This window comes from Podarcis cretensis (assembly GCF_951804945.1).
Source record: "Podarcis cretensis genome assembly, chromosome: 2".
Classification (NCBI taxonomy): Eukaryota; Metazoa; Chordata; class Lepidosauria; order Squamata; family Lacertidae; genus Podarcis; species Podarcis cretensis.
The window spans coordinates 120,692,918-120,720,099 of record NC_137171.1 but is presented as its reverse complement, the minus strand read 5'-3'; the positions used below and the strand labels follow the sequence as shown (position 1 = coordinate 120,720,099).

At 46.1% G+C, this 27,182-nt stretch overlaps 2 protein-coding genes and 3 long non-coding RNA genes across 6 annotated transcripts in view; 2 read left to right on the top strand and 3 right to left on the bottom strand.

The window, feature by feature from the left end:
• Window positions 1-27,182, bottom strand: part of LOC307209214 — a 48,840-nt gene that overhangs the window by 7,706 nt on the left and 13,952 nt on the right. The gene's annotated exons all lie outside the window — the stretch shown is intronic.
• LOC307208894 (uncharacterized protein) overlaps window positions 1-27,182 on the bottom strand; it is a 40,068-nt gene that overhangs the window by 3,504 nt on the left and 9,382 nt on the right. The window lies entirely within an intron of this gene.
• The window catches only part of LOC307209168, a 37,855-nt gene that overhangs the window by 4,663 nt on the left and 6,010 nt on the right, over window positions 1-27,182 (top strand). The gene's annotated exons all lie outside the window — the stretch shown is intronic.
• Window positions 3-25,249, top strand: LOC307209265. The gene is made up of 3 exons (XR_013835491.1): window positions 3-627; window positions 23,135-23,194; window positions 25,049-25,249. It is a non-coding gene; the product is annotated as an uncharacterized lncRNA (long non-coding RNA).
• LOC307208468 (uncharacterized protein) lies at window positions 13,924-27,029 on the bottom strand. Of its 2 annotated transcripts, none has more exons than XM_079963063.1 (3): window positions 26,940-27,029; window positions 16,238-18,304; window positions 13,924-16,097 (listed from the first exon to the last, which is right to left on the bottom strand). In XM_079963063.1, exon 2 carries the CDS (start codon window positions 18,206-18,208, stop codon window positions 16,259-16,261), a length of 1,950 nt encoding a protein of 649 aa, XP_079819189.1. In that variant the 5' UTR covers window positions 18,209-18,304; window positions 26,940-27,029; the 3' UTR covers window positions 13,924-16,097; window positions 16,238-16,258. The 2 variants fall into 2 exon arrangements, with proteins under 2 accessions (XP_079819189.1, XP_079819190.1); XM_079963064.1 differs by lacking the exon at window positions 26,940-27,029 and adding an exon at window positions 23,132-23,178.

Here is a 27,182-nt window from a genome sequence, read left to right as displayed (position 1 = left end):
ATAGAAAGAAAGGAGAAGTACAGCTGAATGTCATCAGCATACTGCTGACAACGTACTCCAAACCTCCGGATCACCCCTCCCAGCGATTTCATGTAGATGTTAAAGAACATGGGGAATAGGATTGGGCCCTGCAGAACCCCACACTGAAGCTTCCATGGGGCTGAAAAGGATTCCCCAAGTAACACCCTCTGGGAACGACCATCCAAGTAGGACTGGAACCACCGCAAAGCAGGGCCACCCACCCCCAGTTCAGAGAGTCGCTCCAGAAAGATTCCATGCCTGATCCAAGCACCTTGTCCGTATCCTCGAGCCTTACCAACTGAAAAAACTCATTCAACACAACAGGACTAGACTGTGCTCTGGACACCCCATGAGATTCATTTGCTGTAACAGGAGAGTCAAGGTTTTGGTGGATGCAAGCCATTTTATCTTCAAAATGCTTTGCAAAGAAGTCACAGCTAGCTCCTGCTGGTTCTACCAACCCCTTTGGCCCAAGGTGTAGAAGCCCCCGTACAACCCAGAAAAGCTCTGCCAGATGACATAATGAGGATGGAATGGAGGCAGAAAAATATGGTTTATTTACTGCCTTCACTGCCACTAGGTAGGCTTGATAATGAGCCCTTACCAGTGTTTAATGCACAGTATTTTAAGTAACTATTTTTTTTTGTATTTTTTTTCCTGCTACATTTTATAGTAATTTATATTTCGTGTTAGCCACCCTGAGCTAGGTCCTGGCCAAGGAGGGCGGAGTATAAATAAATAATAATAATTATTATTATTAATGCACAAGGTTTTGCCTTGAGCCCAAGCCCTATGGAGAGACGAAGGAAGGTCCCCCAGCTGCCCAAGTTGGCCTGCAGGGAGTAGAGGAGGAGAAAGATCTTCCCTTCCATTGGGAAAATATTTCCTACCCCTATTCAAAGGGGGAAAGACCTATAAATGCATTATTTTAGCAGAATAATGTACAGAAATGCATTAATAATGGGAACTGAAGATATTATAGGAAATACTAAAGGAGACGCAGAAAAAAACTTACATTGAAACGGTTTACCTAATAGGGTTTTTTAAAACTCCTTCCCCAAAACTCCATTCAGCAGCACCCGCATTATAATACATAATAATATGACGCGCCTCCGTGAGGAGGGACAGCCGCCGCCATGAAAAGCGGGACAGGAAGCGGAAGCTGCTATTCTCCCGACATCCTTTTTTCCTCCGCTCTAGGAATCTCAGCGCTGTCGCCGCTGCTCTTAACCGTTTCGGAGCCGAGCGGCAGGAACCTCTGGGCTTCTCCGGGCAAAGAGCGAGGAGAGGCGCTGGTCTCGCCTCCGGAAAAGTCCCGCTGGATCAGCTGCACGGGAGCCCCAAAAAGTTTCTTAAACTATTTATTATAAAAAATATATATTTTATTTTCGAATTTCAAAGTAACAACATTTTTACTTTTGGTATACAGAATACATATCCAATACATATTTGCAATAGATGACTCCCCACCCCGGTTTCCACCCCCCACCCCCCGTTATTCTCCTTGCATATAATTATATTTCTCCCAATTAATTTCAACTTCTCCCGCCCCCCCAATTCTATTCTTAGTTCATAAATGTTACATCAAACCTGCTAATGTTTTGCCTCTTTTAAAGTGTTATATAAACGTGTCTATTGAGTTTTCCCATTCTTGATTGATTTTTTTCTCACCTTGGTGCCTGATCTTCAGGGTTAGTTTAGCCATTTCGGCAGTCACTCATCTTAGTTATCCATTCTTCTTTCGTTGGGACCTTTTCTTCTTTCCACATCTGGGATAGTAGCATCTGGCCGCTGTAGTCGCATAAATAGCCTCTTTTGCTTCCTTGGCATATTTTCTCCTATTACACCTAATAAGAAAGGCCTCTGATTTTTTAACAAATGTAATTTTAAACATTTTTTTTAAGTTCATTTTTTATAATTTCGCAGAAGCCCTTTACTTTTTTACATGTACTCAACATATGAAAAAAGGAGAAAAAAAAAAGGACTTTCCATATCCTTACATTTCCAGCATAAATTAGAGGTATCTTTATACATTTTAGCAAGCTTACTGGAGTGAAATAGCATCGGTACATCATCTTCATAGAATTTTATTTTCATGAACTGCATGCTGTGAATTTTAAAATCTTTCCCCATGATTCAAGTGGTATATGTCTTTTGCCCAGTGAGATTGAATATTCCAGGCTGTGAGGTCTTTTCCTGCTTTGATAAATGACGCACCAGATCACTTAGAAGATATGCTAGTACATACTGACTTACAACACACATCTACACACCAGACCTTGCCCACAGCTCCAGGAGGTTTTTTCAAATGCGGACATTGCACTGCTTGTAGATATGCATCACACGTGGAAGAATTTTCTAATAGTAGAGGCTTTAAGTTTACCATGTGTTGCCACATGTGCAAATGCAATTCCACACACAAACACCCGCTCCAGGTTTCAGGCAAGGACGATTTCCCAGCCCCTCCTGGAGATCGAACCCAGAACCTTCTGCACCCAAGAGCCACTTGTGCCTTTTAAGAGACACCACACTCAGAATTCACCAGCCACCGCGGATATCTGGGTGTTACCAGGATGAAACTGTCTCACCTGCTGCTGCTGCTGCTTCTCCTCTGCCCGGCTCAGGAGGAAATCTTTGGCCAGGGCCACCGCCTGGGAACTGGTCTCCACTCCCTGATCCTTCACCCAGTTCTCCTTCTCTGGGGGAGGACAGCCAGGAATTGCTCCAGGATCACCAGGTCCAGGATCTGAGCCTCGGTGTGTCGCTCTGGCTCCAGCCACTCCCTGCAAAGGCGGTGGAGTCGGCTGCAAACCTCTGGGGTCCCTTGGCCTCCTGGTAGCAGGAATGCCTGAATCTCTGGCGCTGAGCATGTGGGCTGAGGGCGTCCCCATCCAGGAGGGTCTTCATAGCTCTTCCCAGGATCTCCCAAGTGGGGCAGTTTGGGGATTTGGGCAGCAGCCTCCAATATGGCTGAAGGATTGTCTCCCGCAGCCTCTTTTCCTATTCTTTCCAGGTTCTGCTTCAAAGCAAAGTGTTATGTAGTGAAGTTTTACCCTGGGCCAGCAGGGGGATACTGTAGATAGTTTTCACTCAGGTCCACGTCAGTTATTTTAGGCGGGAAACCCTGGGTTGTTGTTGCTACAATGTTGACAGCCGGCTGCCTATAAAAGCAGGCCGGCTGAGCTGTTTGCTGGTCAGTTCTGTCCAGCTTACAAATAAAGAGCTGCTCTGGAGAAATCGCTGTGCCGTCTGCTATGTTTGCCCACAACCTAACACTGGCGACGAAGGTGGGACAGATGGACATCAGAGCACAGCCAGATGCAGCCACCTCTGAGCAGAACTGAATCACTGAGCTGAATCACTAAGTGAAATCACTGAACAGAACCAATTCAGAGCTGACTGTTCTAGCTAGAGCACGGTGTTCCATCCATCGCCCTTCACGCCGGCATCGGAATCATGGCTTCACTTGTGCCTCTACCGCCGTTTGCGCCAGCCTCTGAATCATAGGACTCCTGCCTCGCTCGGTTCGACTGCTACCTCCAAGCCAACGAGCTGATGCAAGTATCACAGGAGCATAAGTGGGGCCTATTCCTCAGCCTCTGTGGGCCTGAGGTGTTTGAGATGGCCCGAGCATTGGTTGCACCTGAAGCAGTCCAGGCAACACCGTGGGACACGATCCAAGAGAAGCTCCGCAACCACTACGCACCAAAGCCGTCCAAGATTGCTGCCCGCCATGCATTCTACCACCGGAACCAGGCAGAGGGGGAGTCAATCAACAACTACACCACCGCCCTGCGACAGGCTGCAATGCACTGCAAGTTCCGAGACTTAGACGATGCCCTGATGGATCGAATCGTCTGCAGGGTCCGGGACATCCATCTGCAACGGCGTCTCCTCGCCAAGCCAGACCTTATGCTGCAGAAAGCCATTGAGGAGGCTGTGGCCTCAGAAGCTGCTGAACGCTCCGCCCAGGAGATCCACAAGTCCAGCAGCCCGCGTCTTGCTAGGAAGCCAGTTCCAGTGCATCACGAAGAGGCCAGCAGTGATGAGGCATCCTCCAGTGAAGACGATGATGTGCACCAGACAAAGCGGGAGCGCAGGAAGTTCCAACAGAAGTCCAAGGGCCAACCGGAATGTGCCGGCTGCGGAGGGAACCATTCTCGTGCCAAGTGTCAATTCAGAGACGCCATCTGAAGGAAGTGTTCCAGAAGGGGCCACATCGCTAAGGTCTGCCAATCGGCTCCGTCTGACACCCCCCCTTCACCGACTCGCAAGTCCGAGTCTTCACTCCAGTCTGCCAAGGGAAGCTGTTTCGCTCTCACCAACTGCCGCTGCCCGTCTGGAACCACGATTGGATAAACCTCACCTATGCAACGCAAGCTGAACGTCACGGTGCTCATTGAAGGAGCTCCATGTGACATGGTGATCGACACCGGGTCTGCCCTGTCCATCGTGTCTTGGAGCACCATCAAAAGACTGGTACCCAGAGTGTCCAAAAGGCAACTCAACTCTCACCGCGTACACCTGAGAGACTACCAGGGAAACGACATTCCTGTGGTAGGCGTTGGCCGGTTCCGGATCACCTTCAAGGATTTTTTGGGCCTGCTCCGGTTGGTGGTGGTCGAAGGTCAGCGGCCAAGCCTCCTAGGGCTAGACTGGTTTGATGCCCTCGGCCTGGAAGTCACCGGCATCAACTGCATCTCTAACGCAGAGACTGAGGGTCTGGTCAAAGACTTTGCCGAGGTTTTTGACAGCACCTTGGGGCAATATACAGGTACGCCCATCTCCTTTAGCCTTGATCCACAAGTCACCCCCATCAAAGTAAAGCCACGCCGGGTTCCCTTTGCTCTCAAGACTAAGGTGGACAAACAACTGGACAAGCTGATCGCCCAAGGAGTTTAGGAGCCGGTTGACCACGCCAAGTGGGAAACCCCCATTGTCACGCCTGTCAAGCCAGACGGGTCAGTGAGAATCTGCGCTGACTACAAGTGCACGATCAACAAAGCACTTCAGCAGCACGCTTATCCGGTTCCTGTTGTCCAACACCTGCTGCATTCCCTGGGTGAGGGTAAGGTCTTCGCTAAGCTGGACCTTGCCCAAGCCTATCAACAACTGCCCGTCGATTATGCCACTGCTGAAGCCCAGACGATCGTCACCCACCGGGCGGCATTCCGTTGCCGCCGGTTGCAGTTCGGGGTGAGTGTGGCTCCTGGCATCTTCCAAAGCCTTATGGAGCGTCTCCTGCAAGGGCTTCCGGGCATGGTACCATATTTTGATGATGTCTTGGTTTCCGCAGACTCACACCAGCAGCTGTTCAAGCGCCTCCGTGCCGTGCTGACCAGGTTCCAAGAGGCCGGGCTCAAGGTAAAGAGGGAAAAGTGCCAGATCGCCGTTCCACAGGTAGAGTTCCTGGGCTATCTTATCGACGCCTCTGGCCTTCACCCGACCACATCCAAGATCCGCGCTATCCAGCAAGCCCCCATCCCAAAGAACAAGACGGAGTTGCAGGCGTTCCTGGGGCTGCTGAATTTTTATAACATGTTCCTGCCCCACAAAGCCACAGTGGCTGAGCCTCTTCACCAACTCCTTAGCACAAAGACGCCTTGGGCCTGGGGTCATCGGGAGACGGCGGCCTTCAACACGGTCAAGGCTCTCCTTTCATCGGACCGTGTGCTGGTACAGTACAGTGAATCCAGGCCGCTGGTCCTTGCCTGCGACGCCTCACCTTTTGGCATCGGCGCTGTCCTTAGTCACAGTTTTCCAGACGGAAGAGAAGCACCGCTCGCCTACTTTTCCAGGACGCTATCTCCGACGGAACGGGATTACAGCCAGCTCGACAAGGAGGCACTGGCACTTGTGGCTGGAGTGAAGAGGTTCCATGAATACCTGTGATGGCCTGGGAATCCGATTCAGAGGCTGAACCGGAGGAATCCCAGCCTGTACAGGAGTCCCCGCCTCCAGGGCCGGCTGAACTGGGGCAGGGCCTTGATTCTGAAGTGCCTGCACCTGTGCCGGATCCTCAGGAGCAGGCACCAGGTGAATCCACTCTGGCTCCAGAGGTGGTTGAGGACTCAGTGCCTACAGGTGAGCTCCCCCTGGGCCCAGTAACCCTTCAGCCTCTCCTGAACTGCAGAGGCTCAGGGCAGAGAGGCGAAGGGAACTGGTTTCTCCCAGGAGGAGTGCTCGCCTTAAGGCCAGGAGAGGCGGGTCTCCTGGGGGCCGGGACCGCCCCTGGCCTCAGAGAAGATAAAGGCCAGTCAGCCCGGTCCCAGGTTGTGAGAGCAAGGTCGTTGTTGAGTACCTGTTCCTGCCTGGACCCAGACCTGACCCACCAGTGTTCCTGTCCCCACCCGGCTTCCAGCTTCGGACCTCGCCCCGCTCCTTGTGAACTGTTTCCAGGCTAGTGACCCAGGACCGGACTTTGACTACGCCAACGGTAACCTTCCCCCCGGGACCAGCACAATACCTCTATGGCAGGACTTTTGACCTCATCACTGACCACAGGCCACTCCTGGGCCTCCTCTCTGGTGATCATCCAACTCCACCGGTCCTCTCGCTACGCATGCTGCGATGGACTGTTTTCCTGGCTGCCTACCTCTACCGGCTCGTCCATCGCCCGGGGAAATCGATGGGCCATGCCGACGCCCTCAGCCATTGTCCGCTTCCAGCGTTTGTGGAAGACCCGGCTCCAGCTTCATCGCTCCTCCTGATTGAGGATCTTCCGGCAGTGCCTGTATCGGCTGCCACTGTGGCCTCCGCGTCTGCCCAAGATCGCACCATCAGCCGGGTGCTCAACTGGGTGTGGAGGGGGTGGCCACAAGGGCCTTTTGCATCGGAGTTCCAGCCCTTCGCAACCAGACATGAACTCTCGGCTCATCGCGGCTGTCTGCTGTGGGGAGACCGCGTCGTGATTCCCCAGGGACTCCGTCAGCGCGTCCTGGAGGCTCTGCACGTTGGCCACCCGGGAATTATCAAAATGAAGGCGTTGGCTCGGTGTTACGTCTGGTGGCCTAATATGGACGATGCCATCACTGCCTGGGTATCCGCCTGTCAAGCGTGCCAAGAGTCGAGGCCTGCACCACACCTGGGAGACGCCAAAGACACCCTGGTCGAGGGTGCACATCGATCTGGCTGGCCCCTTTCACGGCCGGACCTTTATGGTAGTGGTGGACGCCTATTCCAAATGGCTAGAGGTGCCCCTGATGCCCTCCACCACTACCGAGTCCGTCATCTGGGTGCTGCGAGGCCTGTTTGCAACGCATGGGTGTCCTGATGTCCTTGTCTCCGACAAGGGACTGCAGTTCACGTCAGGCACTTTTGAGCAGTATCTTTTGGGACTGGGCATCCGCCATGCCCTAACGGCACCCTTTCATCCATCCAGCAACGGGCAAGCGGAGAGAATGGTGCGCTCCGCAAAAGAGGCACTGGCGCGCCTGGACCGGGGAGACTGGCACGAGCAGGTCGCCAAATACTTGTTCGTGCAACACATCACCCCTCATGCGGCCACAGGGCGGAGTCCTGCTGAACTGCTTATGGGCCGCCGCCTCAGGTCACCACTCGACCGGCTGCACCCGGACTTTGCCGTGGCCGGACCCCCAGGCTGTGCCAACGTGCCACAGTCATTTGTCCCAGGAAACCAGGTCTTTGCCCGGAACTATGTGGGGGACATTCCTTGGGTGCCAGCCACAGTAGTGGGAGTCACTGGACCTCGCTCGTACCAGGTGGCACTCGAAGATGGACGCTTGTGGCGCCGGCACATAGACCAGCTTAGGCACAGGTTTGGGGACTTGGACACTACCGTGGTGCCCCCAACTGCGCTCGTGGCTCCAGAAGAGACACAGATGGCGAGGCTCCACCTACACCTCCCTCGCAAACTGCCAGCGTGGAGCTGAACCAAGCCACTTCAGAGGGTCTGCCAGACTTACCACAGACTCAGACCACTCCACTTGTGGAGGCTCCACCCACAGCAGCGGATCCAGGGGATTTGGTTTCAACGCCACCTAGGGTCGCACCACAGCCTCAGCAAGAACTGTGTGGCCCTCCGGACTTGGCTACCAGTCCCCGGCAGTCTGGCAGAGTTTCCAAGTGCCCAACTTATTTAAAGGACTATGTTGTTGGACATGTATCACTGTTGGTCTAAGTATGGGAAATGTAACCAATATGCTTTTGTGCCTACTTGAACCATTATGTGTAGTGCTGTATATAAGGAAACCATTACGATTGTAACTAATGCCTTATCTCAGTGGGGAGGGGTGTTATGTAGTGAAGTTTCACCCTGGGCCAGCAGGGGGATACTGTAGATAGTTTTCACTCAGGTCCACGTCAGTTATTTTAGGCGGGAAACCCTGGGTTGTTGTTGCTACAATGTTGACAGCCGGCTGCCTATAAAAGCAGGCCGGCTGAGCTGTTTGCTGTTCAGTTCTGTCCAGCTTACAAGTAAAGAGCTGCTCTGGAGAAATCGCTGTGTCGTCTGCTATGTTCGCCCACAACTTAACACAAAGGCTGGCCAAGGCAGCGTGGACCACAAAGGGGCTGAGCCAGAGGTGGGGGAACCTCAGGTCCTGCTCTAAGCTGCTCTGGGCTGGAGCAGGATCCAGCCCCAGCCTCCCTGCCTGCTTCCTTCAATGCATCCTGTGAGACAGTGGGTGGACATATCAGATGACACAGAGGTTTCTGCAAGTAGCTCAGCGGGCCCGCTTTTATAGGCAGCCAGCTGTCAACATTGTAACAACAACAGCAACAGCATCCCAGTGTTTCCTGCCTAAATTATCTGATGTGGACCTGAGTGAAAACTACATGCACAATACCCCTGGTGGCCAGGGTGAGAACTTCAATACATAACACATCCAACCACTGCAGCCTCTCTTCTGCAAAAGGACCATGCACAAGGCAGGAGGGGCGCTTGCCCTGGAGGACTAAGAGCTCCTCTAGTTTCCTGCTTCTCTAGGAATCCTGCATTTCATCTTTAACCCTTTGAAGACCAGGCAGCTGGGATGGAAAAAAATATCTCCCTTCTAGGAACTCTGAACTCTGCTTTGACAATGTTGGGACTTCTTAGGCAGTGGTGAGAGGCAGTGTGGTGTAGTGGTTAGAGTGCTTGACTATGGCCTTGGGAGACCAGGGATCAAATTCCCCACCGGGTGGCCATGGGGCCAGTCACTGCCTCTCAGACTAGCCTACCTCACAGGGTTGTTGGTGGGGATAAAAGGAACAGAGGAAGATGTTGGTTTCTGCTCTCTTCACTGTGCAGTGAAATGCTTGTCACAAGACATTGTTTACATTCCACCGTCAGAGTTGCTGTTGGGTTTTCCCACGGGAAAGGAGACTGGATGTGACGTACACTGGTTTCCTGTTTTTCTCAGTTCTCTCTGTGTTTCAGAGGAGAGAGGTTGCTTCTCTGCTCTCCCAGAGGCAGGATGCATTTCTGTAATCTATCAGCTTTGAAGTGAAAATAAAGTAATGTAAAGTATGTGGCACGTACTCCTCATCATTCCACTGCGTAAAAGACTCTGCAAAAACAACATTCTTGGTTATGGGCCCAGAAAAACGCAGTCAAACTGACAGATGGACTTCAGAATGCCGGCAAAAGAATGCAGAGGAACAGAGGGACGGATCGCTCTGCGCGTCAGGATGATTGATGAGAGGTATGTTGCTCATGCTCCGGGCAGCCTGCCAGCTTCTATTTAATGGCTTTATGGCTGGACTTTGAACTTTTAAAAGCCGTTTGCAAGGCTCTAAGGCAAAGGCTTGGGAGGCTGGAAATCGAAAGTACTTTTGAACTTGCTTTTGGAATGAAGCAGCTGCAGCTGTACACAGAGACGCAGCTTGTATAAAGCAGCTTGATTTAATGCAGCAGAGATCACGCAGAAGGTTAATGCCAGAGTCATGATGGCTAGCTGCAGAAGGCTGGCTGATGCAAGTGGGGAATCTATGGCCACTCAGATTGATGTACAGCCAAATGCTCAGCTCACAGTAGCCTGTGATACTGCCATGATTCAGAATGAAGCAGAACGCCGGGATGCTAGCTGCATGGGTAAGGGGGAGTCTTCACAGACGTCATCCCATAGTGCAGTGGAACCACCAGATGGCGCCAAAGCTTTGAAGGCAGTAAAATGCTACTCGTGTGGACGTCTAGGCCATATGAAGAGGGAATGCAAATATCCCAGGGCCAAGACAGAGCAGCGCAGTGAAGCTCATCGCGTGGAAGAGGCCAGGGCAAAGGCAAAGGTCCGGTGTCCAGGACAACGCAGCACAAGGCAATGGTCTCACGCTTCACTCCAAAGGTTGCAAAGGTCCAGAAGACGTCTAGATCTTTCTTCGTGGTTGATTCAGCAGCAATGCACCACATGTGCAACGATAAGCGACTGTTCGTGTCTTTTACACCGCAGGAAGGTGCGATTCACCAGGCGGATGACCACACAATCCACAGTAAAGGCTACGGAACTGTTGTTCTTCACAGTTTGGACTTATCGATAAAAGATGTACTTTATGTACCAGATGCCAAACACAATCTACTCAGTGTTGCGCAGCTGAATGAACGGAAAATTGACGTTTCCTTTAAGAATAAGAAATGCATCATCACAAAGAAAAATGATTATGTATTGCATGCTGAATATGTTGATCGTTTGTTTTGTATTTTGATGATGTTGTGCAGGATGAAACTTGTTGCATTGCAGGTACTAAGAAAAGTTTGCATGCAGAATGTATTCATGATTTTCACAGGAAATTTGGCCATTTGAATTTTGAGGCAGTATCTAAGATGCCTGCCTTGGTTGAAGGTATGACTATTAAACCCTGCAGGTACCACATGAAGTGCAAGGCATGTGCAGCAAACAAGGTGAAAATGGCTGCAAAGGGTAAGGTGTCTAGTAGGCAAGCTACAGAACCATACCAGGTTGTTCATGCTGATTTGGTTGGACCACTAGCGCCCTCTTTGGGTGGAAACAGGTACTTCATGGTTCTCATTGATGCATTTTCCAGGTATATTTATGTGTACAATCTCAAGCAGAAATCAGAGGCTTTTCCAAGGTTCAAGGAATTCTGTGCTTGGTTGGAAAATGTGCATGGTAAGAAGATAAAGACTTTTTTCAGTGATCACGGGGGAGAATTCACTTCTCAGCAGTTTGAAGCTTTTCTGACAGAGAAAGGAATTCAACACGATTTGTCTAGTCCTCGCTCGCCATGGCAGAATGGACTTTGCGAGAGGGCAAATCAAACATTGCTTCAAGGGTTAAAAACCTTGCTGCATGATGCAAATCTTCCAGAGAGTTATTGGGCAGAATCTCTCTCGTGTTTTACTTACAGTTATAATTGGAGGTTATCTTCAGCGATTGGTTGTACCCCGTATGAGAAGATGTTTGGCAAAAAGCCATACATCAAACACATGAAAATCTTTGGTTCTGACATGTGGGTTCACACACCACAAAGCTCCAAGTTAGACAAGTGTGGATTGCATGGTATCTTTCTAGGTTATCAGAAAGGTTCTTACAGAATAATGATGACTGACTCTAAGACAATTAAGCTCACAAGAAGTGTTGAGTACAATGCCAAGTGGGGGGAGAATGTGGGAATTTTCCAGTGTTATCCTGATGACAGTGATGAAGCTGAGGATGAACAAAAGCAGCCGCAACAACCCACACCCACTGATGAAGGTTCTGATTCTGAGTCTGAAACTGAATTGGGTGATTCAGAGGATTTCAAGAGTGCGAAAGCCTCTATGCGACCCTCTGAAAGCTCTGATCAAGAATTGGAAGAACCATTGTTCACAATAGGTCACTTTTCTCCTAAGAAGGAAGAGGAGAGTGTTGAAGACTTAAGGCTAATTCGTAGGTCACAAAGAGCCACAAAAGGCAGACCTCCAAAGAGATTTGCTGATGCGTTTGCTAAGATAGCAATAACAGCTGTTAAAAGCTCCAAGAAGGTATTTGAACCTTCAAGTTTCCAAGAAATCCAGGATTTGGATTCAAAGGATGCTGAGCCATGGTTAAATGCCATGAAGGCTGAGCTTGATTCCTTAGAAAGGAACAAAACATGGGAGCTTGTTCCAGTAGTTCCAGGAATGAAACTGCTTGGAAGCAAATGGGTCTTCAAAGCGAAGACTGATCAAAATGGCAAGATAGTCAGACACAAAGCCAGATTGGTAGCCAGAGGTTTTGCACAAGTACCAGGTGAAGACTATCACGAGACCTACTCACCCACAGTGAGGTATGAGAGCATTAGGCTTATGCTCAAGCTAGCTGCAGAGGAGAATCTACACATTAGTCACCACGATGTGAATACAGCTTTTCTGTACGGATCTCTAAATGAATCACTTTATATGCTTCCACCTGATGGCGTACAGGTAAAACAGGGATTTGTTTGTGCTCTGAAAAAGTCCCTTTATGGTCTCAAACAAAGTGCACGGTGTTGGCACACAAAACTCACTGAAGTATTGTTTTCTCTAGGTTTTCAGCAAGGGAAAGCTGATCCATGTGTATTTGTCAAAGAGGAGGGGCAAAAGAAGCTGTATTGTTTGTTTTATGTTGATGATATTTTATTCTTTTGGGAAGATGTCACAATGTACAATACCGCCCTAGCTCAACTGAAAGAGCACTTTGGCATGAAAGATCTTGGTGAGGTAAACAACTACCTATCTCTGGAAATAGAGATCAAGATGGTAACATTCTAGTACACCAGTCACGGAAAATTGCTGATGTGTTGAGCAAACTAAACCTGATGGATGCTAACCCTGTAGACACACCGATGACAACAGGTTATCAGGTAGATGACACTGAAGAAGCATTTTCTGACACTACACTGTACAGAAGTGTGCTAGGCAAGCTAAACTTCATTGCCAGATGTTCAAGACCTGACATTGCTGTTAGCTGTAATTTGCTAAGCAGACAAGTAAACAATCCTACTGTTAAGGATTGGAAAGCTCTGAAACGCATAGCGTGGTATTTGAAAGGCAGTATGCATTACAGACTAAGATTTAACAATCAGAAGTCTGGTGGTCTTGAGATATTTGCAGATGCAAGTTTTGGAAGTGACACAACAGACAGGAAAAGTACGTCTGGAGTTTGCTATATGTACAATCAGGGTTTATTTGATTGGTCATGCAAGAAGCAAACAACAGTTAGCTTAAGTACTTGTGAAGCTGAACTGAATGCACTGTCTTATTCACTTAAAGATTGTGAATGGTTGTTACAATTGTGCAAAGACATGAAAATTCCTGTCAAATGTCCAATCCAGGTTTACCAGGACAACAAAGCATGTTTGGCTTTGCTGAATTCTGAAGGTTGTAAGCAAAGCACGAAGCACTTGCAATTGAAGTTGCAACATGCTAGGGAACGTATTCAGAAGGGACTCGTAACAGTGTCCTATATGCCAGGTAATGAAATTCCTGCTGATGTATTGTTCCAGATTGTATCAAGGGATCAACACTATACCTATGTGCAGAAGTTGGGTTTGTACTGAAATTGTAGGAACACGCTGCCCAGTGATGTTCACAGAAAGGGGGAGGATGTTGGTTTCTGCTTCCTTCACTGTGCAGCGAAGTGCTTGTCACAAGACAGGTGTTTACATTCCACAGTCAGCGTACTGTTGGGTTTTCCCACGGGAAAGGGAGACTGGATATGACGTACACTGGTTTCCTGTTTTTCTCAGTTCTCTCTGTGCTTCCGAGGAGAGAGGTTGCTTCTCTGCTCTCGCAGAGGCAGGATGCATTTCTGTAATCTATCAGATTTGAAGTGTAAATAAAGTAATGTAAAGTATGTGGCACGTACTCCTCATCCTTCCGCTGTGCACAGGAGCCTGCAAACACAACACTTGCTACCTCCTAACAGAAAAAGTTATTAATAACATAACATCAAACCTAAAAGTAAACACACCATATTTTTCTATCTTCTAGACATTTTCTAATACTAATAGTGTGAATGTTTATTTAAATCCTGCCATCAAGTCTATCTTTGTTTCTTTGTTTCTATAAATGGTTCCCATTGTTTTTCAAAGTCGCTGTTGTCCTTTTCTCTTAGTGTGTCTGTCATTTTTGCCAGTTCTACATCATCGTCATCATCATTTTTAATTTGTATACCGCCTTTCTATCTTACAATACTCAAGGCGGCTTACAAGCTGAAGAAACAAAAAAATGTACATCTTATAACAATCTAATGCAATACAAAAATGTGATAATAAAACATAACTTTAAAATAGGCAACCTCCATCCAAAAGTAACATTCAACAATCATTAGAATAATATAAAATAATAGTATCAACATATAAAAGTTAAACAGAAATCTACTCAACAGTTACAATAATATCTAAACTGTAATCAAAAAGACAATGGCAAGCCACGGTACATAAAACAATACAATACACATTGAGAAGCAGAGAGTGGGGCAAGGCAGGTGGAAAGAGGCCTAGCCTGATGGAATCTCTCCCCTCACAGTTCATCAACTTCTCTTGCCATTGTTCTTTACTTGGTATTTCTCCAGTCTTCCAATTTTGTGCAATCAACATTCTTGCTGCTGTAGTGGCATACATAAATAAAGTCCTCTTTTCTTTCCTTATGTTCTCCAGTCTTCCAATTTTGTGCAATCAACATTCTTGCTGCTGTAGTGGCATACATAAATAAAGTCCTCTTTTCTTTCCTTATGTCTTGGCCTAAAATACCTAGTAAGAAGGCTTCTGGTTTTTTTTAGAAAAGTTATTTTCAACATTTTCTTCAATTCATTATTTATCATTTCCCAATAGGCTTTTACCTTTTTACAAGCCCACCACATATGATAAAACGTACCTTCTGTTTCACATCTCCAACACTCTCTTTTCATTTTTATACATTTGTTCCAGTTTAACCAGTGATAGATACCATCTATACATCATTTTCATATAGGTCTCTCTCAATAGTATACAATCTGTAAATTTCAAATTTACTTTCCACAATTTTACCCAATCTTCAAATTGTATGTTATGGCCCATTATTTAATCATTACCAATTTTACTTCTTCGTCTTTGTTTTCCCACTCCAAAAGAATGTTATATGCCTTTTAAAAATAATTTTGTACTTTCTTCTATCACTGCCTCTTTGGAATTTGGAAACCGACTATGAGATGCCTTTCTTATTGTCCTCTTTAAAGATATCCTTTAATTGTCTATGATGCAGCCATCTTTGAAGATGTTCTTTTATTTCGTCATATTCTTTCCATTGCCTCTATTCCGGCCACTGCCTGGATATTTCAGAGACATAAAACTGAAATCCCTGCTAGGCAGATGAAGGTGAAGAAACACACATCCTGGAACAGTGACCTATTAACACTCTAGACACAGGCTGGAAAATACTATATTGAAATATTCCATACTGTTCTAATGTCTCTCTCAACCAAAGGTGACACTCGAACTCAGAACGCAAGGGAGAAGCGTGCTAAGAGGAAGGCATGCATGGCAAACCCCAACCATGATCAACTCCCGCCTGGAAAGCTATGTCCCCACTGTGGAAGGATGTGTGGGTCCAGAATTGGCCTCCACAGTCACTTACGGACTCACTGTTAAGACTGTGTTCATGGAAGACAATTTTACTCTGCTACGCCAAAGAAGAATAATTTCTCTCTTGACTGCGTATTGAGGCTTATTATACAGTATATGTTTTTCAACAGCATTTGTTCATTAGAGCTGTGATCTGAGGGGCTATACTCTCATTGCAAAGATACGTCATTTACATACATCAACAGAATACCAGAGAATGCATTTGTGTCTATGAAAAATATCAGATCAATTCACACCAGATTAACAAATTTTGGGGATGGGAGAAATATTAAAGCACCACTATATACAAGTGATGAATACATGGGAAATAACGCATGAGAAAAAAAATAGAACATAGCTATGTAAATCTAACTCTGATCAGGAGAATAATCTGCAACACAGCCACTAAAAGGAATAAAAATTCTAATGGAAGCAAATTCTAATTCTGAATACAATCATTGTTTTACTCTCTGTAGGAGTTATTTGATATGATTAAATATCTTCACACACTCCAACCTTTCTGTTTCCCTTGTACGGGTTCTTTTCAGTTTAGTAAGGGAGTCCTTGTCACATAAGTTATAGAATCATAGAATCATAGAGTTGGAAGAGACCACAAGGGCCATCGAGTCCAACCCCCTGCCAAGCAGGAAACAGACCTCCAAAGAAGGAGACTCCACCACACACCTTGGCAGCAAATTCCACTGTCGAACAGCTCTTTCTTTCTATAGGCCAAACATTTCTAAGATTTCCTCCCTGTATGAGTTCTTTGATGAGACTTAAGGTGGCTACTCTGACTGAAGCTCCTTCCACACTCCGAACATGTATATGGTTTCTCTCCGGTATGAGTTCTTTCATGCGACTTAAGGGAGTGACTGTGACTGAAGCTCCTTCCACACTCCGAACATGTATACGGTTTCTCTCCTGTATGAGTTCTTTCATGCGACTTAAGGGAGTGACTGTGACTGAAGCTCCTTCCACACTCCGAACATGTATACGGTTTCTCTCCTGTATGAGTTCTTTCATGCGACTTAAGGGTGCCACGTTTACTAAAGCTTTTTCCACACTCCGAACATGTATACGGTTTCTCTCTTGTATGAGTTCGTTGATGCAACGTAAGGGAGCTACTGCACCTGAAGCTCCTTCCACACTCCGAACATGTATACGGTTTCTCTCCTGTATGAGTTCTTTGATGCAGTGTAAGTAAGCTACCACGACTGAAGCTCTTGCCACACTCCAAACATTTATACGGTTTCTCTCCTGTGTGCAATCTTTGATGCAAGGTAAGGCTGCAACTGTAGCTGAAGCTCTTTCCACACTCCAAACATGTATATCGTTTCTCCCCTGTATGAATTCTTTCATGCGAGGAAAGGTAGTCGTTGCGACTGAAGCTCTTGCCACATTCCCAGCATTTATAAGGTTTGCTGCCTCTATGAGTTTTTTGATGTCTAGTAAGCCCATTGCTGCGAGCGAAGCTCATTCCACACTCCAAACACGTATGCTGTTTCTCCCCTGTATGAGTTCGTTGATGCGACTTAAGTGTGCTACTTTGAGTGAAGCTCCTTCCACACTCTGAACATGTATACGGTTTCTCCCCTGTATGAGTTCGTTGATGCAACTTAAGGCTACCAGTTTGATTGAAGCTTTTCCCACACTCTGAACATGTATACGGTTTCTCCCCTGTATGAGATCTTTTATGCAATTTAAGGGTACCACGTTCACTGAAGCTTTTTCCACACTCTGAACATTTATAGGGTTTCTCCCCTGTATGAGATCTTTGATGCAAGATAAGGACAGTACTCTGACTGAAGCTCTTTCCACACTCCAAACATTTATAAGGTTTCTCCCCTGTATGAGTTCGTTGATGGGACTTAAGATGGCTACTGTTACTGAAGCTCTTTCCACACTCCGAACATGTATACGGTTTCTCCCCTGTATGATATCTTTGGTGCCCGGTAAGGCTATGATTGTTACTGAAGCTCTTTCCACACTCCGGACATGTATACGGTTTCTCCCCTGTATGAGTTCGTTGATGGGACTTAAGATTGCTACTCTTACTGAAGCTCTTTCCACATTCCAAACATGTATACGGTTTCTCCCCTGTATGAGATCTTTGGTGCCCGGTAAGGCTACGATTGTCACGGAAGCTCTTTCCACACTCTGGACATGTATACGGTTTCTCCCCTGTATGAGATCTTTGATGTGAGGTAAGGGAACTATTCTGACTGAAGCTCCTTCCACACTCTGAACATGTATACGGTTTCTCCCCTGTATGAGATCTTTGATGTGAGGTAAGGGAACTATTCTGACTGAAGCTCTTTCCACACTCCAAACATGTATATGGTTTCTCCCCTGTATGAGATCTTTGGTGCGAGGTAAGGGTACTATTCAGACTGAAGCTCTTTCCACACTCCAAACATGTATACGGTTTCTCCCCTGTATGAGATCTTTGGTGCCTGGTAAGGGCATCATTGCGACTGAAACTCTTTCCACACTCTAAACATATATACAGTTTCTCCCCTGTATGAGATCTTTGATGCGAGGTAAGGGCACTACTGTTACTGAAGCTCTTTCCACACTCCAAACATTTATAAGGTTTCTCCTCTCTGGGAATTTGATTTTCACCACCCTGAGACATACCAGTCAGCCTCCGGCTTCTGCCTTCGTCTCCCCTCTCGCCTTCTGCCTCCATCTTGAACCCTCAGCTTCCTTTGCTCCCCCTCCTCTTTGGATCCTTTCGGTGACACTTCTGATTGTTCCCCTTCTGCCAGCATCACTTCAACATCTCCTGATGGAATAAAAGGAAAACTGATGAAATGCTAAAAGAGCGTCTTCACCCCAATCATTCAGTCAGGACACAGAGATCCAGGTCCCAGGGCCTTGTGGCAGTTCCCTCACTGTGAGAAGGGAGGTTATAGGGAACAAGGCGGAGGGCCTTCTTGGCAGTGGTGCCCACCCTGTGGAACACCCTCCGGTCAGTTGTCAAAAAAATAACTATGCAAATTTTAGAAGACAACTGGTGGCAGCAATGTGTAGGGAAGTTTTTAATACAAAATAATACAGATACAAAATAATACAGATACAAAATAATACAGATACAAAATAATACAGATACAAAAAATTATTAGAAATGGGGGTTCCACATTGGTTATCCCCATTAGAGGTTATGGGAGTCAAGAAAATTAACATGAGGAGTAATTGGATTACTTACGGAGACTTGGTGGTGAAAGAAGGAGAGGAATGGAGATTGAAACCATATGAGCAAGTAAAAGAACATGTATTTGACTGGCTGCACTATTATCAGATAAGTGATATGTTTAAAAAGGATGTGAAAGAAAAAGGGTATAAAGAAAAAGATTCGAAATTTCAAACAGAAATTGTTAATAATGATTGTAAGATAATCTCAAAAATGTATAAAATTTTACTGGAATGGCACACGATGGATAAGGAAGTTAAAGCGGTAATGATTCACTGGGCCAGAGATTTAGGGTATAGTATAGATATGGAAGATTGGCAAAAAAACGTACAGCATGTACTACGTTAAAAGAAAATGTTATGAAAATGGTATACAGATGGTATATGACACCAGTTAAATTGGCAAAAATGTACAAAACCTGTAACAAATGTTGGAAATGTAAAGAGAAAGAGGGTACATTTATTCATCTGTGGTGGGAGTGTAAGAAACTGAAGGGGTTCTGGGAAATGATATATAATGAGTTAAAGAAAATGCTGAAATATAGCTTTGTACAGAAACCAGAAACCTTCTTACTGGGAATAACTAAAAATAAAATAAATAAGAGGGACTGTAAACTCTTTCAGTACGCAATAACAGCAGCGAGAATATTGATGGCCCCAAAATGGAAACAAGAAGAACTACCGACTTTGGAAGAATGGAGAACAAAACTAACAGACTATGCAGAACTGGACAAATTAACTGGAAAAATCAGACTTCAAAGAGACCATAAGTTTCTAGAGGACTGGGGAAAATTCAGAGAATATCTGAAGATTGTATGTGAGGAACAAACAACGCTAGTGTGTTTTAAAGAAGCTTTGTGAAAAAATAAGGAATATTGCAAGAATGTAAATGAGGACAGAAAAATTTTATTTAAAGGCGATATTATAATTAAGGAATGTGAAGATAGAAATTTAACTACGGATGATTGTCAGAGGAGTTGAGGGAGGTTCAATAAGTCAAAATATGTGATGTGGAAAATTGTATGATTGGAGATATTATGGAAAAATTTAATAAAAAATTTAATAATAATAAAAAAGATTCATGGGGTCACGGAGAGTCGGAAACGACTAAGACGACTAAACAACAACAAAGGTTTATAAGAAAGGCGCCAGGCGAACTTCCCTGGGGAGAGCATTCCACAGACAGGGAGCCCCTGCAGAGAAGGCCCTGTTCTCATGTTGCCTCCCTCCGGACCACTTGAGGAGAAGGCCCACGAAGGAGGGCCTCAGAAGGGGATCTCAGGGTCCAGGTAGGTTCATATGGAAAGAAGCAGTCCTTGAAGTATTCCTGGTCCTGAGCCATTTAAGGCTTTACAAGTCAAAACCAGCAATTTGAATTGGACCCAGAAACTAACTGGTAGCCAGTGCAGTCAGACCAGGATGGGGGTAATATGCTCAAACCGCCGGTGAGCAAGCTGGCCGCTGAATTCTGCACTAGCTGAAGTTTCCAAACAGTCTTCAGAGGCGGCCCTACGTATAATGCATATCTATACCTAACCTTGAAGTTCCCAGAGCATAGACAACGGTATATAGGCTATCGCTGTCCAGATAGGGGTGTAGCTGGGCCACCAGCCTAAGCTGACGTGATGGAAGGCACTCCAGGCCATCTGAGCCTCGAGCGACAGCAAAGGATCCAGGAGAACCCTCAAGCGACGAACCTGCTCCTTCAGAGGAAGTGTAACCCCATCAAGAGCAGGTGACCTCCTAGCCATCTGCTCTAGGAACCACCCACTAACTGAGCCTTATCTGGAGTGAGCTTCAATCTGTTGGCTCTCATCCAGTCCATTACCCAGGCAAGACACTGGTCCAGCACTTCCACTGCCTCATCTACAGATAGAAAGGAGAAATAGAGCTGAATGTCATCAGCATACTGCTGGCAACGTACTCCAAACCTCTGGATATCCCCTCCCAGCGATTTCATGTAGATGTTAAACAACAAGGGGGATTGGATTGGGCCCTGCGGAACCCCACATTGAAGCTTCCATGGGGCTGAAATGAATTCCCCAAGTAACACCCTCTGGGAACGACCATCCAAGTAGGACTGGAACCACCGCAAAGCAGGGCCACCCACCCCCAGTTCAGAGAGTCGCTCCAGAAGGATACCATGGTCAGTGGTATCAAAAGCCGCTGAGAGGTGGAGAACAATGAACAGGGACACATTTCCCTTGTCTCTGTCTCGACAGAGGTCATCATACAGGGCGACCAAAGCAGTTTCTGTGCCAAAACCAGGCCTAAAGCCTGATTGAAATGGATCCAGAAAATGAGTTTCTTCCAAAAGCACCTGGATCTGGTCTGCGACCACTCGCTCCAGAACCTTGCCCAGGAAAGGGAGATCAACAACTGGCCGGTAGTTAGGCTTTCTGAATTCAGAGAAGGTTTCTTAAGGAGTGGTTTTACCTCTGCCTCCTTCAAACACGCAGGGACCACCCTCTCTTGTAAAGAGGCACTGATCATCTCCCTGGCCCAGCCTGCTGTTCCCTCCCTGCTGGTTTTTATCAGCCAAGAGGCGAAAGGGTCAAGAGTGCAAACGGTCACCCTGACTGATCCGAGCACCTTGTCCATATCCTCGAGCCTGACCAACTGGAAAAACTCATCCAACACAACAGGACTAGACTGTGCTCTGGACAACCCATGAGACTCATCTGCTGTCTTGGTGGATGGAAGCAATTTTATCTTCTTCTTTTCCCCCGATAAAGTTTATTATAGAAAGTATATATACAATCAATATAACATTCATAAAATAAAAGAGTCCAACATAAAGATATATAAAATAAAAATTCCAACACTGGGACTTCCCTCCGCCTCAGCTCGACATCTTTCAATATTCTATACTCTTATTTACATTGTGTTTTTGATAGTATTCAACATTCACCTATTATTAATTTGTCATAATCTGATTCAACTTTACATCCTTAGTCCATACATATCAACAGGTTTTCTTTTGAACAGTGTTTTTTCATTTGGTCCTCAAAGCATTTCCATTCCTTCCTTAAATTCTGATTTGACTGGTGTCTTATGGCTGCTGTTTGGCCAATTCTATAAAGTCACATAATTTACTTATCCAGTCTTCTTTTGTGGGAATAATGCCCCCTTTCCAATTTTTAGCAAGTAATAATCTGGCTGCAGCTGTGGCATATAAGAAGAACCTTTTGATATCCTGTGGGGTGTCCTTTCCTATAATGCCCATTAGATATGCCTCTGGCTTTTTTTCTATAGTTCTTCATGGATACAACCCCAAAATTTATTAATTTTCTCACAGCTCCACCATACATGTATCATTGTTTCCTCTGCATTACTGCGGATACACCCCCCAAATTTATTAATTTTCTCACAGCTCCACCATACATGTATCATTGTTTCCTCTGCATTACTGCATTTCCAACATCGGTTGGATTTGAGTTTACATATCTTGGCTAGTTTGGAAGGTGTCACATACCACCTGTATAACATTTTCATTAGGTTTTCCTTGATAGTATAACAGGCAGTAAATCTGATATCTAACCTCCAGAGTCTCTCCCACTGTTACATCTGTATTGTGGGGCCGATGTCCTGGGCCCATTTAACCATTACATCCTTTACTTCCTCATCTTTCAGATACCATTCCAATAACAGATTTAGATAATATTTTTTGTCATTTCGTAATAATGCTTTTTGTAGTTTGGATTCATCTTTCCCAAAGCCAATTTTTTAGTGATATGGAAGCCAATCGGTGAGGTAGTGCCTTATCTCGCCAAATGTTTTCAATCTCAGATGTCCTTGTCTTCTTTTAATAGTTGACTATAGCTTGCCCAATTTCCCTCCATATTTATTTTTTTGACTGCAAAAGTCTCTACTGGGGACAGCCACCATGGCGTTTGGGGTTCTAATAATGGTTGGTATTTTGTCCACACTTTATAAAGAGCATTTCTGACTATATGATTAGTGAACCCTCTGTGGACTTTGACTTTATGCCATCCGTACCTGTTGTTGCAACTCTCCAAATCAAGTATATGTTTTCTCTAATAAGATCCAATCCTTTATCCAACATAGGCACGGGGCTTTGAAATATGTTCTTAAATCGGGGAGTGCCCCTTTCTTTTTTTGTCAGTCAGTAATTTGTATTTTATGTGGGGTTTCTTACCCTGCCATATGAACCTGGTCAGATCTCTCCTGCAATCGACATAGCATTGTGGCAAGCAATTTTAACAACAACATGCTTTGCAAAGAAGTCAAAGCGAGCTACCATTGGTTCTACCACCTCCTTTGGGCCAGCCTGTAAAAGGCCCCGTAGAACCCGGAAAAGTTCTGCCAGACGACATAATGAGGATGCAATGGAGGCAAAAAACTATGCTTTCTTTGCTGCCTTCACTGCTACTAGGTAGGCTTGCTAATGAGCCCTTACCAGTTTTTGGTTACATTAATTAGGATCTTTCATCCACTTGCGTTCAGTCTCCCAGCTTGGAGTGTACTGGAGGCCGGAACTTCCGGGTTAGCGCGATCCGGTTAATGGCGGATTCCCTCCGAGCTCCGGAGGGAATCGGCTCCATTGCTGACGGGTCTCACCGCGACGGCGACGTGGGGGCCCTTAGAAACCGCAGGCGCGGAAGCCTGCGGACCTGGTGACTCGGCGGGCACCTAAAGCGCCCCCCCGACCCACGAAGAGCCTTTTTAAAGGCTGCGGAGAGGGTACGGGGAGTGGCGTGGTGCTGTGAGTAGACCGCTACTGCAGTGGAGCGAAGCCGCGAGCCATGGCCGGAGACGGCTGACTTTCTTCCCTGAAATTCGGACTTTAACTAATCCGTGAGTAGATTGGAATTTGGACTTTAAAAATTTTATCCTTGAATTCGGCACGACCGGGGGATGTGCTAAAGGGAAGTCCGCACCCCCCTGCCTACAGAAAATTTAAAGCAAAGATCGGAGAACTAAGGTGGAGAGTTCTTTCTTTGGTGTTTTGTAAAAGATAATATTTGCACGAATTTGACAGAAGAAGATTTGTGCTGGAGAGTAAGAGTGGAATTTTAGAAGTTTTTGCTTAAACCTCCCCAGACCCGGGGGTGTCCTTTATGTGAGCTGGAGAAAAAGGAACGAGGAGTTTGACAGCTGTCAAAGGAGCTGTCAAACGGGCAGCGAAAGTTAAAAACTTTATTATTTAACACTTTTTTGGACTTAATTTGCTACATTTGAACTAAAGTGGTTGGAAACAAAGTAGGGAAATAACAAGGTAAAGGACTATTGGGAAAAGACTATTAAGTAACTAGAATCCCCCTAGGGGAAACATTGAAACATTACAATGGCTGCAGATGGAAAATTACAGGCAGAGTTAGAAAGAATGTTTTTTCTTGTGGGAAAACTGCAGGAGCAGACTACGGTTATGAGTAAACAACTTATAACCTTGAACTCTAAAATAAGTGACTCTGCTGAAGGCACAATGGACTTGACTGGGAAAAAATCTGCAGCTGAATCAGAAGAGATAACTTTGGAACAGGGGGAGAGTGAGCAAGGGCCAGTACAGATGGAGACTACCAACCACAAGCTTACATTGTTAGAATACAAAGAAGAAGACCCTTGGATTACAAATCTGCGAAAGATGCGAAAGAGGAGGGAGGAAGCCCCTGGAACATTTGGAATATCTGAATTTAAAAGAAACAAGAAATATGACTGGGGCTTCCTCTTCGAGTATGGATCGGTTGACCTTCTGCAGCAGCTGGTGTTAAGTACTTTGGATGGAAGAAATTCTGATGAGACCGAGCTGGAACTTCCTCGAAACCCGAGGACCAATGAGGAGGGCTACCAACAAGATCGGCAAAGAGAGACTGACAGGGACTTAAAGGCCTCAGATGTGAGGAATCCAGGCTAAAAACTGTTTTTGTGGACGTGGGGACATTTGGAAGGGACAGAAACCGGGGCTGGGGGGGGGGAAGGAGAATCTTTTTTTAAAAAAATCTTTATGACTTTTGTGTTTGATTATTATGATCTATTTTTAAGATAAAAGGGAAATTCGTGGAAGGAATTCGAGTCGACCTTAGAAAAGGTTTTAATATTTATAAGAAAATTGGATAAGTAAAATCTGGCCAAGTAAAAGGTTTTTTAAATATATATATATATACAATAATAATATGTAAAGGATGAGAGATATGAATTTGCTGAGTTAATTTAATTGAACTAGGATGTATGAAGGGGGGGTGGGGGGAGGTCAAGAACTGGGGTTAGGAAAGTAAGGTTATGAAACTTCATACGTGTTGTCTTTGTTTATGTGTGTGTAGGTTTGTCTTGATAAAATGTGAAAATTTAATAAAAAATTAATTAAAAAAAAATGGAGTGTACTGGGGGCCAATCGGACTCCACAAAGTGGGAGAGGACGCTCAGGAATATTCGTATTACTAGTAGTATTATCATTATTAGCCTGTCGGTATAAGGCCGCAGCAACACGTGGACTTTTAATGTGGACTTGAAGTTGCTTGTTTCTCCTTTTTTAAAAAACCTCTTCTGCCCAGAACTGTTCTTGCAGAAACTGCTGTTTAACTGAAACACAAATAATTTAAAATGCGTGTGTTGGGGGGATGTTATTGGGTTGTTTTTGTTTCTGTTTTGATTATGTACTTTTGAGTTTTCATATTGCAATTTTATCCTGTGAACTGCCCTGAGGCCAGTGGGTATAGGGAGGTATATAAATGTAACAAACTATAGTAAAATCAGGCCAGATAAAAATTATTACATGTTCCAGGGGGGGAGCCCCAGTAGAAGGTTTTTCAGTGCTTAAGGGTTTGCCTTGACCCCAAGCCCTACGGGGAGCCCAAGGAAGGTCCCCCACCTGCCCAGGTTGGCCTGCTGGGAGGAGAAAGATCTTTTCCATTAGGAAAAGATGTCCTACCCCCATAAAAAGGAGGGGAAACCTATAAATAAAAAAATTTAGCGGAATTAGATACAGAACGCATTAATTATGGGAAATGTAAAATAATCATAATCATAATCATAATAATTTTATACCCCGCCCATCTGGCTGCTGAGTTTCCCCAGCCACTCTGGGGGCCTCCCAATCGAGTGTTAAAAACAATACAGCATTTAAATATTTAAAACTTTCCTAAACAGAGCTGGCTTCAGATGTCTTTTAAAAATAGGATAGCTGCTTATTTCCTTGACATCTGATGGGAGGGTGTTTCACAGGGAGGGCACCACTACTAAGAAAGCCCTCTGCCTGGTTCCCTGTAACATCACTTCTCGCAATGAGGGAACCGCCAGAAGGTGCTGGATCTCAGTGTCCAGGCTTAACAATGGGGGTGGAGGTGCTCCTTCAGGTCTACTGAGCTGAGGTCGTTGAGGGCTTTAAAGGTCAGCATCAACACTTTGAGTTGTGCTTGGAAATGTACTGGAAGCCAATGCAGATCTCTCAGGGCCGGTGTTATATGGTCCTGTGACTGGCCATTCCCAGCCACCAGTCTAGCTGCCACATTCTGGATCAGTTGCAGCTTTTGGGTCACCTTCAAAGGGAGTCCCACGCAGAGCGCATTGCAGTAATCCAAGCGGGAGATAACTAGAGCATGCACCACTCTGGCGAGACAGTCCGTGGGCAGGTAGGGTCTCAGCCTGCGTCCCAGATGGAGCTGGTAAACAGCTGCCCTGGACACAGAATTGACCTGCACCTCCATGGACACCTGTGAGTCCAAAAATGACTCCCAGGCTGCACACCTGGTCCTTCAGGGGTAAAATTACCCCATTCAGGACCAGGGAGTCCCCCACGCTAACCCGCCCCCTCAAAACAGTACGTGTGTCTTGTCAGGATTCAACCTCAATCTGTTAGCCGCCATCCATCCTTCACCGCCTTCACTGGTTCCCATTTGAAAGAGAGGCAGAGCTGGGTCTCACCCGCATATTGATGGACACCCAGTCCAACCCCCCTGATGATCTCTCCCAGCGGCTGCATGCAGATGTTAAAAAGCGGGGGTATTATGGGAAATATACGGGAAATACCCTTTGCAAAAGCGTGTGCATTAGGCGAGATCTGCACCCACCAAAATGCCGACCAACTTTCAAGAGCTCTATTTAAAAATAATAAGATGTGAAAATCTGGACAAACTGATGACTAGAAAAAGGAGACAGAGGAAAAGAACTTACATTGAAAGGGTTTGTCTAATGGGTTCTTCTTTAATGCCTCCAGCTGCACCCCCCCCCCCGACTCTCCCCCTTTATAATACATGATACATACGACCCACCTCCAGCGCCTCCGCGAGGAAGGACAGCAGCCGCCATGACAGCTATCTCTCCCCCCCCCCTTTGAAGCGGGACAGGAAGCGGAAGCTGCTATTCTCCCGTCAGCCTTTTCCCCTCCGCTCTAGGAATCTCAGCTCTGTCGCCGCTGCTCTTAACCGTTTCGGAGCCGAGCGGCAGGAGCCTCTGTGCTTCTCCGGGCAAAGAGCGAGGAGAGGCGCTGGTCTCGCCTCCGGAAAGCCCCGCTG